This window comes from Festucalex cinctus, chromosome 17 (assembly GCF_051991245.1).
Source record: "Festucalex cinctus isolate MCC-2025b chromosome 17, RoL_Fcin_1.0, whole genome shotgun sequence".
NCBI lineage: Eukaryota > Metazoa > Chordata > Actinopteri > Syngnathiformes > Syngnathidae > Festucalex > Festucalex cinctus.
In genome coordinates, this window is record NC_135427.1 from 20,828,119 (window position 1) to 20,842,737 (window position 14,619).

Genomic DNA, 14,619 nt, shown 5'->3' on the forward strand with positions numbered 1-14,619 from the left:
TCCCAAAAATAACCACACAACAGTTTCGGTTTAAAATAAAATGCCGGTTCGCACGAATGGTGAGCGGCAGTCCCAAGCATGCAGATGGTCAACACTTCCTCCCCACTAGGTGGCAGCAACGCGCTTAAAAGAAGCTTACACTTCTGGTCAACACAAACAGAATGCCAACTGTAGTCGACTGTCCACGTCGGTTGCAAACAAATATTTGCTTCTCGAAAACAGCTCGAAGAGCTGCTTATGGATGAGTGCTCAGCGATACGTTATTGAAGTGATATTTTGTTTTACAATGTTTAATTTATCTATCAGTGCGATTGTGAGTAAAACGATTGCATGCAACCAAGTTAGCTTAGTAGCTAACTTGTTAGCTTGCCGTTAGCTTGCCAGTTTATGCTATATATATGGTGTTAGTTTGTTCACAGTTAAGTTGCCAATTTGTGCTACATCGTGTTAGTTGTTTCATTTATAAATAATTTTGAAGATAAGTGCTTCCGGCACAAGGTGTTAGGGAGTTAGTTAGCTTTTTATTTCTTTTATGTTGGCTAGTTGCTACAATGTTTTAAATACACATAATGATTATGGATTGTACATCAGCTGTTAAGATGCTTCCCCTCCCAATAGTGAACCGTGGATCTTGTGTGATCGCAAGGAGTCAACATATCCAAAAGCACAGACAGAATGCCACATCATTTTTGTAAAAAGGCAAAGATTTTTTGGTAATTGGAAAATGTTTAAAACTTTCAGCTAACATTTATTTCATTCTTCAACAGCTAGGAAGAGAGTGTACGAATGGAGAAAAGAAAGAAGGTCATAAGGATTAAACAAATATATTTATTATTATTATTTATAAAGGTCATATCCATAGTAATTAAAGTTATTCTGTTATTTTTATGTCTGTTTGTCTCAGAGTTTCAGACAAGAGATGTGGATACCCTGATTGCCATCCATCCAAGTCTTGGGGAGAAATCAAAGCTGAGAGTGAACAGTTGCCCATGAAAACACTGGAGACTTTTAACATGATGTTCTGGGAAATTAGAAATTGGTGTATTTTTTTTCTTCTGTGTTTTAATTTATGCATCCCAGGCACTGATCTGTATACATGACTGTATAGCCCACACACCCCCATGCAAACCGCCACAGGATGGCCTTTTTTTTATATATATATATATATATATAGCTCAGTTCCTTAGACCCCCAATATTATATTTGAAAGAGACCCTCTTTTGTTGAATTACAGTTATAATGCTTTAATTAAAAAATACAGTTTTCCTCCTGTAAACATCATGAAGCATATAATTTATACATGTATTTAAGGCAAGTTGTTAAATGTCTGAAGTCTTCGTATGTTTAACAAATTTAAAACAAATCACGTTTCTAATAAGTACTGTCTCAAATGTCTAATTTTGATACTGTAAATGTATAGGCAAGGCAAGTTTATTTGTATAGCACATTTCATACACAAGGCAACTCAATGTGCTTTACACAAGGAAAGACAACACATAAGCATCAAGAAACAGTAGTTAACATTCAGAGGAAGAAAAATAAATGAAAATAGGTTACAAAATTTACTAAAAAGAACATACAATAACAATCTTAAAACATTATTCAACACACTTTAAAACATTTAACATAAGGAAGTTTAAAATAATAATAAAAAAAACAATTAAAGCTGTTTAAAAGTCCCTAATCAAAGGTATCTGAAAAAAGCAAAGTTTTTAACCTAGATTTAAAAGCATTTACACTCGGGGCTGACTTCACTTCTGTTGGTAGCCTATTCCATCTGTGTGCAGCATAATAGCTAAATGCAGCTTCACCATGTTTGCTTCGAACTCTGGGTTCCACTAGTTGGCCCAAGTCTGTAGATCTCAGAGCCCTGCTGGGTTTGTACTCAATCAGCATTTCTTGGATATATTCAGGACCCAAACCATTTAGTGATTTATAGACGAGTAGCAGAACTTTAAAATCGATTCTACAGCTGACTGGGAGCCAGTGTAAATCCTTAAGTACTGGAGTAATATGTTCTGATCTCTTTGTTTTGGTCAGAACTCGAGCTGCAGCGTTCTGAATGAGCTGCAATTGTCTCATGTTCTTTTGAGAGAGTCCAGTCAGAAGACCGTTACAGTAATCTAGTCTGCTGGAGATAAAAGCATGGATAAGCTTCTCTTGGTCTGCTTGAAGCATGCAGTCCTTCAGTCTGGATATGTTTTTCAGCTGGTAAAAGGCTGTTTTAGTATAGGATAGTATGCCGAGAAATGTTTCTTGGATGTAATAATATGGTGACCTCATGACTTCAAAATGTATGTATACAGATCAGTGATCCCAGGCAGGTGGTCTAAAAAAAAATTCTCATTATTTTTATTTGTAAACTATTTTGGAAATTTTGTTTATTAAACTTTGAGCCACATTTCCACATTATGAAAACAAATATGTATAACATTTCAGTAATATTGTATAGTTTTATTGTAATATGTTTAATAATGTGTAAATAAATCAAATATATATTGGTTTCACATTCAAATGTTTGTGATGGTTGGATGTTTGAAAAAAATATGCATTTATATTTAAATAGGAAAGTTTGGTTAATGTTATCCAATAAGCATCACATTGGTGTTACTGAAATCTAATTAAAAGGTCCAAAAACACATGATGTGAATCGTCATAACATCCTGGAACTACATCAAGGTAAGGATCGCAGGTTAAATTTGGTCTTTTTTTTTGTTTTTCTTTTAAAGACAACTTAACATTCATTTTTGACAGCTTTACTTTTAATATTGGTTCGTTGTGAATAATATGTTTAACAGACATATATGTCTAATGGAGTTAAACTTTGGTATAAAAGTGAACATGTAGCAAACGTCTACATTTAATATATTACACGAGAGGTCTAGGCGTAATGTCTAATAGACGTCTACACGTCTAATAGACTGTAACACAGACTCCTTGGATAGAAACACCTCTACACTGTATAACAGAAGCCGCAGGAATAGCATCCCTAACTTGAACAAATTCTCTATGTGACACTGGAAAATTTAATTTTTGACAAAATACTTCATGACTAATAAAATAACCCTCAGGAGTAAGTAGCTGACTCACTAAACAGATATCTTTGTCAAACCAATCCTTTATGAAAAGACTTTCTTATATAAAATATTACCATTATTCCATAAATGTGGTGAGAAATTGTCTTTATAAATCAAACTCCAAGCCAATAGAACCTGTTTATGAATTTCGATGGTATCTTATTTATATTGTAATTACAAACTAACAGGAAAGATAGACCCCAATCTGCTCAAATATAAATTTAGGAATAAAACGGAAGCGCAAGAACTGGGACGCATGCCAAACAGGAAACGAAAACAAAGCTGATGTGTGGAAACCCGGAAGCGGGAAGTCCCGCCTCCTCCATGGCATACTCCATACGGCAAGAAAATATACATACGTGATGGCAAGATTGCTCCTATGTCAATTTAATTTATTTCACGGGATGGTTAAAGTCTGCCTGTCCGACCACATGTTTTCACTCACATTGGGCTTTTCTATTCTTTTATTATCTTCTCGCATCGCATGCTAATATTAGGATTATTGTACTACTTGCACTAAATCGAGTGTATACCATCCATCCATCCATCCATCCATCCATCCATCATCAAATATGATGACGTGAAGAAACGCAGACTTCCTTGTCTTCGTTTTTTTGGGAATACAGCATGTGACAAGTTTCTGTACGCTGGTCCAATCACATGGCGCCAACTGGACGCTGTCCCCGGACCGTCTTGCCTCCGTCCAATCAGCGCAAAACGCGGGGAGGGAAGCGTCGAGTGTCGCCACTTTCAGCCAATAAGAAGCCGAGGCGCTGCCTGACGTAGGCCATTTGACTCGCGTGTTGCTTACCGGCAAGTGACTGCTTGTAGTAGAGAGACTCGAGCTACAATAAGCAAAGCTAGGCTAGCTTGGACTCGGCGGCGATCTTGAAATCGACTTTTTGGATTTGCGCGTCAGAGAGGCTCAAATGTTGTCGGCGGCGGTGCTGCTGCTCGCGGCGGTGCTGGCGACGAGCGAGGCGCTCAGAGACGGAGAATGTGAAGGTAAGTTGCCTGAAGCCAGCTAACGTTTAGCCCGGACAGGCAACTCCCAGCCAAAAAGTCCAAAGAACGCCAGGAAAGAGTAATGATGCAGCGTCTCGTTTGCTGAAAGAAGACAACATCTCGACTCGATGCCACCATTCCAAAAAATATTGGGACGATTACATTCCTGACATGACGTGCCAATTGAAAGTGTTAAAAGTCCAGCGTCTCGTTTTCTCGTTTATTTGGGGCGTACAATGGACTCGTTGCGGCGTTCCCCAGCGTTGCCAGGTGGGAAATATAGGATTATCGTACCATAGACTCAAAATGATCGTATTTTGATGGAAATTATCGTACACCCGTCATAACCAAAATACAATGATTCAAGACAGTCAAATGGGGTATATGCCACGGATATGCACATTAGCTTTGGTTCCAATTCGGTTTGAGACGTGTGGACTGCATCCCAATTTTTGTGCTTCCGACTTTGTGTCCCTCGGTTGCGAGTTCGCATCCCGGACCGGAATCAAAGCTCATGTATATAATCTCGGAAGTCCCGCCTCTTCCGTGGTATATACCCCATATAGGTCGCTTGCACATGTCGTCACTTCCGCCTCGGATTTCTCGTAGTCGCCATGCTGGGTGGCCTCCATTTACGTAGCGATTCGGTCTAACACGTATCTATCACGTTTGTTTTCTGCGTTTAAAATGGTACATTGTTGCTGCATCGTTGGCTGTTCGAACAAAGCCAAGGGGGAAAATGGTCGGTCTTTTTTCCGAATTCCGAAAATAATTAGGAACCAGGGCCTGGAGACAGGAGTGCGGACTCCGGAGGGAAGTCGTTACTTTGGGCTCGTGTGTGCAGCGATCACTTTGTGAGCGGTAAGCTTGTTTACCTTTATTTAATGCATGAGGATTAATAACGTTTCGACCGCCCATATATGGGCAAGTTGCTTATGTTTTGGATTCATGAGCAAGCAAGTTCGGTAGTACAAGCTGGCTAGCGGACGTTAGCCGAAAGCTAACATCGAACATTTTCACCCAAAGTAGTGCCAGTGCAAAGTGTTTACTGCTGAAATTGGATTGATTAGTCTTGGGCTTTTAATGCCGAAAACATGTTTTTTGGTGGCAAAATGTAAACTTGGAAAAAAAAAGAGACAGAAGGGGCTGATGCAAGAAAACAGACCCCCGGGGGTGATGCAAGAAAACAGACCCCCGGTAGCCTACACATCATGCTAGAGAACTTATTCACGGCCACCCTACTGCGGTAAAATAACCAGTCTTTCCATATTTTATTTGTTTATATATTTGTTTATTTTAACAGGTCGCCCTGCGCCCGTTTTTCTGTCCAATCATCCCGACTGGGCTCCAACATTAAAGTTGGGTCCCAAGTTACAACATCTATGTCTCAGCCCAGTCGGTGCCAAGATATGAACGTGCACAGGAGAGACAAGCAAAGAAAAGACGACTCGAAGTGGCAGAGATTGTTGCAGTTATGCAGCCAGATGGCTCCAGTAACCTGTACCCTCAAGTACTGCTGACATCATTGACTCTGGTATGCCACTCAGAATTCATTACATAATATATTGTATGCATGAGTGAATGTATGTGTTTGTTTGTGTGTGTACACGCACCTTATATTTTAGAGACATTTGGAAGTGTTTATAGAAATAAGTATTTGCCTGTAGCAATGTTCATACATTAAAAAATGCAACAAAATGTGTACATTTCTTTTACACTGACAAAAAAACTATACTACTTTACTATATTAAACCTATTACTGGTACCGTATTTTTTTGTGATTTTTTCTTTATTTTTTTCTTTAGGAATCTCATGCCACACCGACTTGATTGCCAATGACATGATGGAAACGAAGGCGAGCATCAAAGCATTGGAGGAGGACAACATGCGACTGTTTGTTTGGCGCTAATAAAGGCAGCGTTTATACAAATTCTATTGTTGGGTTTGTTTACAAAGCTATACATAATACAAATGACAGGATTTGACTCAATGTGCAATATGGTCCCTCTTAAAGTAATGGCATAAATCTCTATTATTTCTAAAAGCACAAAAAATTAAGTGAATAATGATTAGATGTAGTAATTTCAGGGTTAAAAATTGAACTGTTAATTAATGTAGTTTATTTTAGCACAGGTGCCTACCATCCTGAGATGACGGTATGATGTAATGTTGATGGGGTACGCAATGACTTTCATTATGCTATGTACAGAGGAAAAAGTTGCTCTCTTTTAAATTTGTTTAATGTAAGACAAGTACCAGTACTGTGTTACAGTTTTCCCAATAATCCTTGTTTCACACTTGTCACAAAACCACTGTCCTTTTGGCAGTCTAGATTGGCACACTTCAAGTGATATCATTTGATTTTACAATCTGCTGCAGCACAAAAAACTACTTTATTCCGCATCTTTGAAGTACATGAGCAAGTGGTAGGTGACAGCGGCTGAGCAGGAACACTGGAAGTCCACTGCTGATCTAGTAAATGCTCTCCCGAGCAGTTCAGGTAAGGAGGGGATTTTGGGGAAAAAAAACTCTGGCTTTTCCAACTGGCCAAAACGAACGATCTGGGTGGACTCGCTCAATCACACTTTGTCCACACCACAAAGTCGCAGAAGTCCGTCCAGTTAAATTCATCTGTGCCTGAATCTGAAAATATTACAAACATTGTAATGAAAATATGAAACATAGAATTGAATAAGAAACTACAAAAAGTAAAGCCATACATACCTGGTAATACTATTGGTGTTGTCGTGACAAGTGATGGGAATTGTTGCCATCTGGCACCAGACAGAAATTGGGTGTTGTGACAGCCTCCTTAACCGTGAGATCATAAGAAAAGCTGTCAGTATGCTCAGTAGTTACCATGAACACGTTTTATTGTACTGGAAACTGAAACTAAAAATACGTCCTCTGAGAGTGGTTAACCTTAACCGTTTAGAATAAGTTGATTAAGTAACATGTAACTAGTGAAAGGGTAGCATTAAATTTAATTAAGCCACGGGGAGGCTGTGCATAGTTACTTTTTATTCTTATACGCTCTGCCATATTTGCCTGTTATACAATTGTTAGAAAAACCACATCAGGTAAACCTAGCTGTGCATGTAAACACAATGATAACAGGAAGCCTGAGAACAAATCAACATTTTTGTGTGCAGAATTACCAACACCATGTGGTTTACTTACGTGCAACAGCAACCGTTTCTTCTGATGCGATGTTAAAGTTTACACTCTGTATCCACCCGCTTACAAAATAATTGTAAGCCTCCAGGGATTTGTTGGCGTGTTATGGAGCATGTTGTCAACACGAGGTAGGGAAAGATGTCACATTTGGCCAGCAAGCTTTCTCCGTCAAAAAAAAAATCACCCTTGGTCAGGACGTAATTAGGATCAATCCCGCCACACAGAGACACCTTCTGCCTGTATCGTTGTTTTTGATCTTCCGGTAAATCGTGAAAATACTGCGAAAATTACATCAGGTTGATAAGCTCTACCGTGTAACTCGCGAGTGTACCTTGTGAACCGGCGGACACCCAATATGGCGCCCGAAGGAAAAACTCCCATGATGCATTACGATGTGCAAGCGACCTATTGTAGTTATTTAAAAGCGCTCGCCGCTCACAGGCACTCGCTTCGTTGCGGGTTAACGTCACTGATCTGTATATATTACTGGAGAGCATATGGACCCTTCCAGTGTGACGTCACGTTGAAGTGCGCCCCAAGCGGTGGGGGTCAGCGCGTCAATGCGAGTGAATTAGAAAACAATCAGTGAGCTAGAAAATAGGTCAAACAGGTGATAAATGAGCGACCAACGCATTGGTAAACTTGTGTGTGGCCCACGGATGTTCTAATGGTTCAAAGAGAGATGAGAGCGTTCTTTCGGCTCCCGGGAGCGATTCTAAATCTTGCGAAAGACACTGAGGAGTAAAAGACTAGCACGGTGGCTAGTGTAAAACTACGACGCAACTATTTTTTTTAAAACAATTTTTTATTTATTTATTTTTTACTAAGCTCGCAGCTTCAAACGACTAGTTTCAATGATTCGCAGTAATGTAGTGTCCTACTAGGGACGTATTTTGTGACACTTGACATATTTCCCACCTTTTAATGAAAACGCTCGCAGACAATCAAGCTCTCCACATTCATTTGTTTTGGGATGTTTTCCTTCCGGGAGGTGCCGCAGACGTACAGCAAGACGAGTTTATCCGGACACAAATGATTTCTTGAATAACGTTTTACATCTGTAACCCTGGTCAATCAAAAGATAAATAGAACATACCTTTGCTGCTACGAGACAAACATTGTTGTGTTGAACGCAGCCGACATCCTTCTAATAAAGAGATGATTGAAAGTTGGCGTGTGTGTGTGTTGCAGTGTGTGTGACTTTTTTAGGCAAGTTCTACGGCTCGCTTCAGGAGCACAAAGTGGAGTTGAAGAGCGCCGATGTGGAGAAGGCGCTCCTCAAGAGCTGCGCCGCCGCCAAAGGCAAAGAAAACCGTTTTGTGAGTCTCCGCGCAAACTCGAGCTCGCCGCCGTCACTGCCGCCTGATAACCCGAGTGGCGTGTGTGTGTGCGCGTGCAGTGCTACTATATCGGTGCAACCAGCGACGCCGCCACCAAGATGATCAACGAGGTGTCCAAGCCACTCAGCTTCCACGTCCCCGTTGACAAAATCTGCGAGAAGCTGAAGAAGAAAGACAGCCAAATCTGTGAACTGCGATACGGTGGGTAGCACACACGTCCATTTTGCCTGCAATCTGTCCAATTTCTGCGCGCATGAGAACTTTCCCTTCCTCACTTGCTGTCAAAATCCAAAGTTTCACATTTGCGTACTTGAAGTGAGATTTCCAGAAGGGTTTGCGACTTTTTGTCTTTCGTGAGTTGAAGTCAGCGGTATCCAGATTAGGAGTGTGACGATATCAGTATTGCAATAACTCAGGATACTTTGTCTCCCGATAGATTATTGATACGCCAACGCAAGATATTTGTAGTTAATATACAGCCGCTACTCCGGTGGTGTCCAAACTACGGCCCGGGGGCCATTTGTGGCCCGCCGTCCATTTTTTAGTGGCCCACGACATACACTATAAATGGCAATTGACTCAGTTCAAATAAAATAAACAAAACAAAAATGTTTGGAGATGGTCAAAGTAAGAAGGGAGGGTGTCGAAAAATACAGGTGCCATTAAAGGTTATTTTAGTTCACTAAAACTAATGAAAAAACTAAAACTAAAATTCAAAAAAACAATATTGTTACCGAAATAAAATAAAAACAAATACTTTTTAAAAAAACGAAAAATAACTGAAATTACATTTTATGTTTATAAAACTAACTGAAACTATAATATAGCAAAAATGTCCGTTTGTCTTTGGTGTGATTTTTAGTAGATTTATTTTGATATCAACCGGAACAATGATGTTTGAAAGTATCTCACATAGAAATGACGTCATCTAGCAACAGCCAATAGAAAAGCACCTTCAGATGACGTCGTTCCCATGGTGTTTTTTTTAAATATTGCCCACAAGTAATACACATTAAAAAATAAAAATAATAGTACTGAAACTAACTAAGACTAAGCATTTATTAAAGAACTAAAACTAAGAAAAACAGAACCATCCTGAAAACTAATAAAAACGAACTAAAATGAAAAATTCCAAAACTATAATAATCCTATACTGCCATATTACAAATAAATTGGTTTATATACTGTAGCATTTTTCCAAATATGAAAAAGCGCAAATACATTATTTGTACATTTTTTAGGACTAAACACAATTTGTCTTCATAACATAAAGTGGCCCTTGCGTCCTTCTGATTTTCTGTATGTGGCCCTCAAAATGAAAAAGTTTGGACACCCCTGCACTACTCCATTGTTCATGACTTATTGAGCAATGACTTGGCGGGCCACTAGGGGGAAGCGCCTCATAAGAGTGGTGGGGAATTGGACGAAAGTCTTTAGGTGAAGAAGACTCATCAGCTTACTTGTTTATCTGTCCAGCAACTTACTCACTTATGCATACGTTTCTATGAAAAATGTGGATTATTTCTTCAATTTTAACATTTTTAAATATATTTTAGGTTTCGACTTTTGGAGCACACATTTTCTTATGAGTATTTATTTAATATTTAAATTTATTTATTTATTTACATTTGCAATGTTACACAAACAAAACTAACAATGACAACAGCAAAAATGTCCTTTTGTTTTTGTCTTTGGTAATTAATTTAATGCATGAGGCTTTGGGGATGTTTTTAAATGTGATTTCTGTAAAGCGCTTTGTGACAGCTAAGGCTGTTTGAAAGCGCTATATAAATAAAGGTGACTCGACTTGACTTTAAGTTGATTTATTTTGAGATTAACCGTAAATGTGTTGCTCATAACGATATCTCTTTGTTTATAACCATGTTATTTGCACAATGACAAATGAATAAATATTAAATTGATTATTGAAAAAGGACGTTTGAAAGTGTCACACAGAAGTGACATCATCTAGCAACAGCCAATAGAAAAACACCTTCAGATGAAAGTTGCTCCCATGGTGTTTTTTGTTGTTGTAAATATTGCACACGTAAAACTTTTTTTTTTTTTTAACTGAAACTAACAAAGTAAGCATTTATTAAATAACTGAAACTAATGAAAACTGAACCACCCTGAAAACTAATTACAACTAACTAAATTTAAAAAAACAAAACTCAAAACGAAATCAAAATGAAAAATTCCCAAACTATGCTTAACCTTGATGGCCGCCGTCCACTACCGCAAGACGGGAATGAATGAATGAATGAATGAAATGAATGTTTGTGTGTGATTGTTTAGACAAGCAAGTGGACTTGAGCTCGGTGGACCTGAAGAAGCTGAAGGTGAAGGATCTGAAAAAGATTCTAGAGGAATGGGGCGAGTCGTGCAAAGGCTGTGCCGAAAAGTCGGACTTCATCCGGAAGATCACCGAGCTGATGCCCAAGTACGCCCCCGCCGCCGCCAGCGCACGGACTGACCTCTGAGCGGCGCGATCGGGCGGCGTTTTTTCTTCTTCTCATTCGACTCACTCAGGATGCCGGCAGGCGGATGTTTGGCTCCGCCCACTGTCCGGGCCGCATCACTTCCTGTTTGTATTATAATAGCACCTTTCACAAACGCTGCAGGGTGGGCGCTGCTTCTCAAACGGGGCTCTGCAAATTTTATTTTTATTTTTTTTTCCCCCACAGGTGCAAGCGACGACTCGTCCCTCTGTCAGCGTCGAGTCAATTAAAAACTTGACTTGATTGTCGCGTGTCAAAACGTACGTCTGCCCTTCCCTAATCGATCGCTGTGTGTTGGTTGACGTCACCGTCTCAAACGCTTTCTTTTCTACGGCATGTATTTATTGGAGTTTGTTTTTGAGAATATATTTCCATGAAAATGTTTGACCTTTGACCTTAAAAGGAGAAAAAAAATATTTCTATCATCATACCGTTGCAACGCTTCTTTTCTTGGGAATGAAAAAAAACAAATCCGGATTTGTTAACATTCTGACCTTTTTTTTTTTTTCTGTAAAATTTGAATTTCTATGACTTGATGTGGAAGTTGTTGACATTTCTCAATATTTTGATGATGTTTGTTTCACACATGAACATGATCAACTCCCTGGGAAACTTGCATCACTAATGTCTGTTCATATGTGAAATAAAGACAAATTCTTCCAACCGGACTCCATCTTCAATACATACAAAAAAAAGGTAGTTCCAACACTCAAGAATTCAGCAGCTCGGATTTGAAAATTCCATCTGCCTATCAATTGGTGAAGTTTTAAATACTATACAAAAAGGTGTGTGCGTTCCTGGTCAGTTGTTTTTGAGCCTTGTAAAACATTTTTCACCTTTTAACAAGCTTAAAACGCGGACAGTAACTTCAACTCAAGCATTGCAGAATTCCATGACAGACGCGAACTTGAACAACTCCAACTGTGTCTTTGTTCGTCTGTCATTGCCAGTCACGTGTAACGGCAAGCAGTACAAAAAGACCTGTACAACGAACGAGGCCCACCTTATTTGTCTTTTATTTTTGTTTGGTGGCGTGACGAGATTTTTTTTTTTGTCACGCAAAATGGAGGAAATCGTTTGCTCACTCACATACTCCCTTTTTGTCACGTTTGGGGGTTGTCGGAGGCAGGACCCAAATGCAGGGGGCAACAAAAACAATGCAAGGCAGGGATGCAGGTAAAAAAGGGATTTAATTAAAAAGGCAAACAAGGTACTCTGTGAAAATAATGAAATTAAGAGTTAAAAAAAAAAAAAAAAAAAAAAAAAAAAAAACTAAAGCAAAAACAGGAGGGTGTAGTGATGGGAACATAATTCGCCCACGGAACGTTGTGACGAAAGAGGAGTTCCGGGTGGGAAGAGTTGGTTAGGATGAACGGATGAAAGGAAAAAATATTAGTTAGCCTGTGAGCCTCAAGCAGAGTGAAGGGTTGCTGTTAAACACTGAGAAGCTAACGTCAATAAAACGCCAGTCTTTGGCTTCGGGCTTCAACACTCCACCTCTGACTCCTGTCACTACTCACTACATTGGTGACCCCAACATCCGCCTCGATGTTTCTGAGGCTGATAATTTGATCGAATTGAGCGACATGGCGAACTCCGCTGGTCTCAAGTTACCGGAGTTTTGGGAGTCGGCCGCAGCGACGTGGTTTGTACAAGCTGAAGCTCAGTTTGCCATCCGGGGAATTACGGACGATTCCACACACTACCACCACGTCGTGTCGGCGCTTGGGAGCTCCACGGCGGCCAGAGCTGTGAGTTTTATCACCTTTCCCCCGGCACGGGATATGTACGCGGGGCTCAAAGCGTACCTCCTTAAGACCTTTGAGCTGTCACGGCCGGAACGGGCTCGCCGCCTTTTCACCATTCAGGGCCTGGGGGACAGTAAGCAGTCCGAACTAATGGAAAAAATGCTGAACCTGCTTGGCGCGGAGGAGCCAAACTTTTTGTTTATTGAACTGTTTCTGCGCCACATGCCTCCTCATGTCCAGACAGCGCTAGTGAACACTACCATCTCCGAGCCACGTGCTCTGGCGGAGGAAGCTGACCATTTTTTTCTGGCCACCCAGCGTTACAACCACGAGGTCTTGGCCTCTGCGCGCGCCTTCCCAGTCCCGGCGGCCGCAACTGCACCTCATAAGGCACGCGCTGCCGTGGATGGTCGATCAGCCCCTGGCTTATGCTATTTTCACGCACGTTTTGGAACCAACGCGAAGAGGTGCCGCGCCCCTTGCTCCTTTGTTGCGTCGGAAAACGGCAACGCCTCCACTCAGTTGCAGCTTTGAGTGTGGGCGCAAAGTGCCGGCTGCTGTTTATCATGGACACCCTCTCCAGACTCAAATTCCTTTGTGACTCCGGCGCCCGCAGAAGCGTGTTGCCTGCCTCGGCTGAAGATGCTGCCGGGGGCACCTGTCAGCGGCCAATGATGCCCCTATCCGGACCTACGGCACTAAGACAGTGGATGTATGTTTTGGGGAGCGCCGATTCACTTGGGACTTTGTCACTGCGGACATTTCTTTTCCCCTTCTTGGCGCGGACTTTTTGTGTGCCCACAGTCTACTGGTGGATGTTAAAAATGGCCGTCTGTTGGACGCTTTGACGTTTTCCACTGTTGCTTGTGGATGTGATGTGGAGACGTTTGAGCGCCTCGCCTGTCCGCTCTCAGATGACGTGTTCATGCGGATTCTTGGAGAATTCCCCAGCCTGACCACGCCTACATTTGCAGCCACTTCTACCAAGCATGGGGTCGAGCACCACATCGAGACCGTGGGCCCGCCGGTTCACGCTAAGGCCTGACGCCTCAACCCTGATAGATTGGCCACAGCTAAGTCCGAATTCGCCAACATGGAATGCCTTGGCATAATTCGTCGTTCGGACAGCCCGTGGGCCTCGCCTCTCCACATGGTTCTGAAGTCGGACGGTGGCTGGCGACCGTGTGGAGACTATCGCCGCCTCAATGATGCCACGACGCACGATCGCTATCCAGTCCCGCACATACAAGACTTCTCTGCCCACCTGGCAGGTGCGAAGCTGTTTTCCAAGGTGGACTTGGTAGGGGCTATCACCAAGTTCTGGTACACCCCGCCGATGTGCCTAAGACTGCTGTGATAACACCTTTCGGACTGTTCGAGTTTCTCAGGATGCCATTCGGCCTTAAAAACGCGGCCCAGTCTTTTCAGCGTCTCATGGACTCTGTTCTCCGGGACATGCCGTTCATCTTCGTCTACTTGGATGACATCCTAGTGGCCAGCTCCTCCATCAGAGAACACCTTTCACACCTCCGGCAGCTTTTTTTCCAAGCTCAGCCAGTCTGGACTGATTATTTACCGAGCTAAATGTGTCTTTGGTGTGCCCTCCATCCAATTCCTTGGCCACCTCATCAACGAGGACGGCACCACCCCGCTCCCGGCAAAAGTGGAAGCTGTTGCCGCTTTTCCTCGACCCCAGACGGCCCAGGGTCTCCGCGAGTTCCTCGGGATGGTGACTTTTTACCACAGGTTCATCCGCCACGCTGCCCATGTGATG

At 41.6% G+C, this 14,619-nt stretch overlaps 1 protein-coding gene and 1 long non-coding RNA gene across 2 annotated transcripts; both read left to right on the plus strand.

The window, feature by feature from the left end:
- The first annotated feature begins 3,857 nt into the window (after positions 1 to 3,857).
- On the plus strand, positions 3,858 to 11,760 carry manf (mesencephalic astrocyte-derived neurotrophic factor). Its single transcript, XM_077503163.1, has 4 exons — positions 3,858 to 4,082; positions 8,451 to 8,578; positions 8,659 to 8,800; positions 10,895 to 11,760. The coding sequence occupies exons 1-4, from the start codon at positions 4,007 to 4,009 to the stop codon at positions 11,077 to 11,079; spliced, it is 531 nt and encodes a 176-aa protein (XP_077359289.1). The 5' UTR covers positions 3,858 to 4,006; the 3' UTR covers positions 11,080 to 11,760.
- LOC144005173 (uncharacterized) lies at positions 4,092 to 7,670 on the plus strand. The gene is made up of 3 exons (XR_013279519.1): positions 4,092 to 4,943; positions 5,386 to 5,616; positions 5,888 to 7,670. It is a non-coding gene; the product is annotated as an uncharacterized LOC144005173 (long non-coding RNA).
- Positions 11,761 to 14,619: the final 2,859 nt, after the last annotated feature.

Coding starts and splice junctions, on each gene's coding strand:
- manf (XM_077503163.1), top strand. CDS start 4,007: ATGTTGTCGGCGGCGGTGCTGCTGCTCGCGGCGGTGCTGGCGACGAGC. Junction 8,579..8,658: donor AAGGCAAAGAAAACCGTTTT/GTGAGTCTCCGC, acceptor GTGCGCGTGCAG/TGCTACTATATCGGTGCAAC. Junction 8,801..10,894: donor AATCTGTGAACTGCGATACG/GTGGGTAGCACA, acceptor GTGATTGTTTAG/ACAAGCAAGTGGACTTGAGC.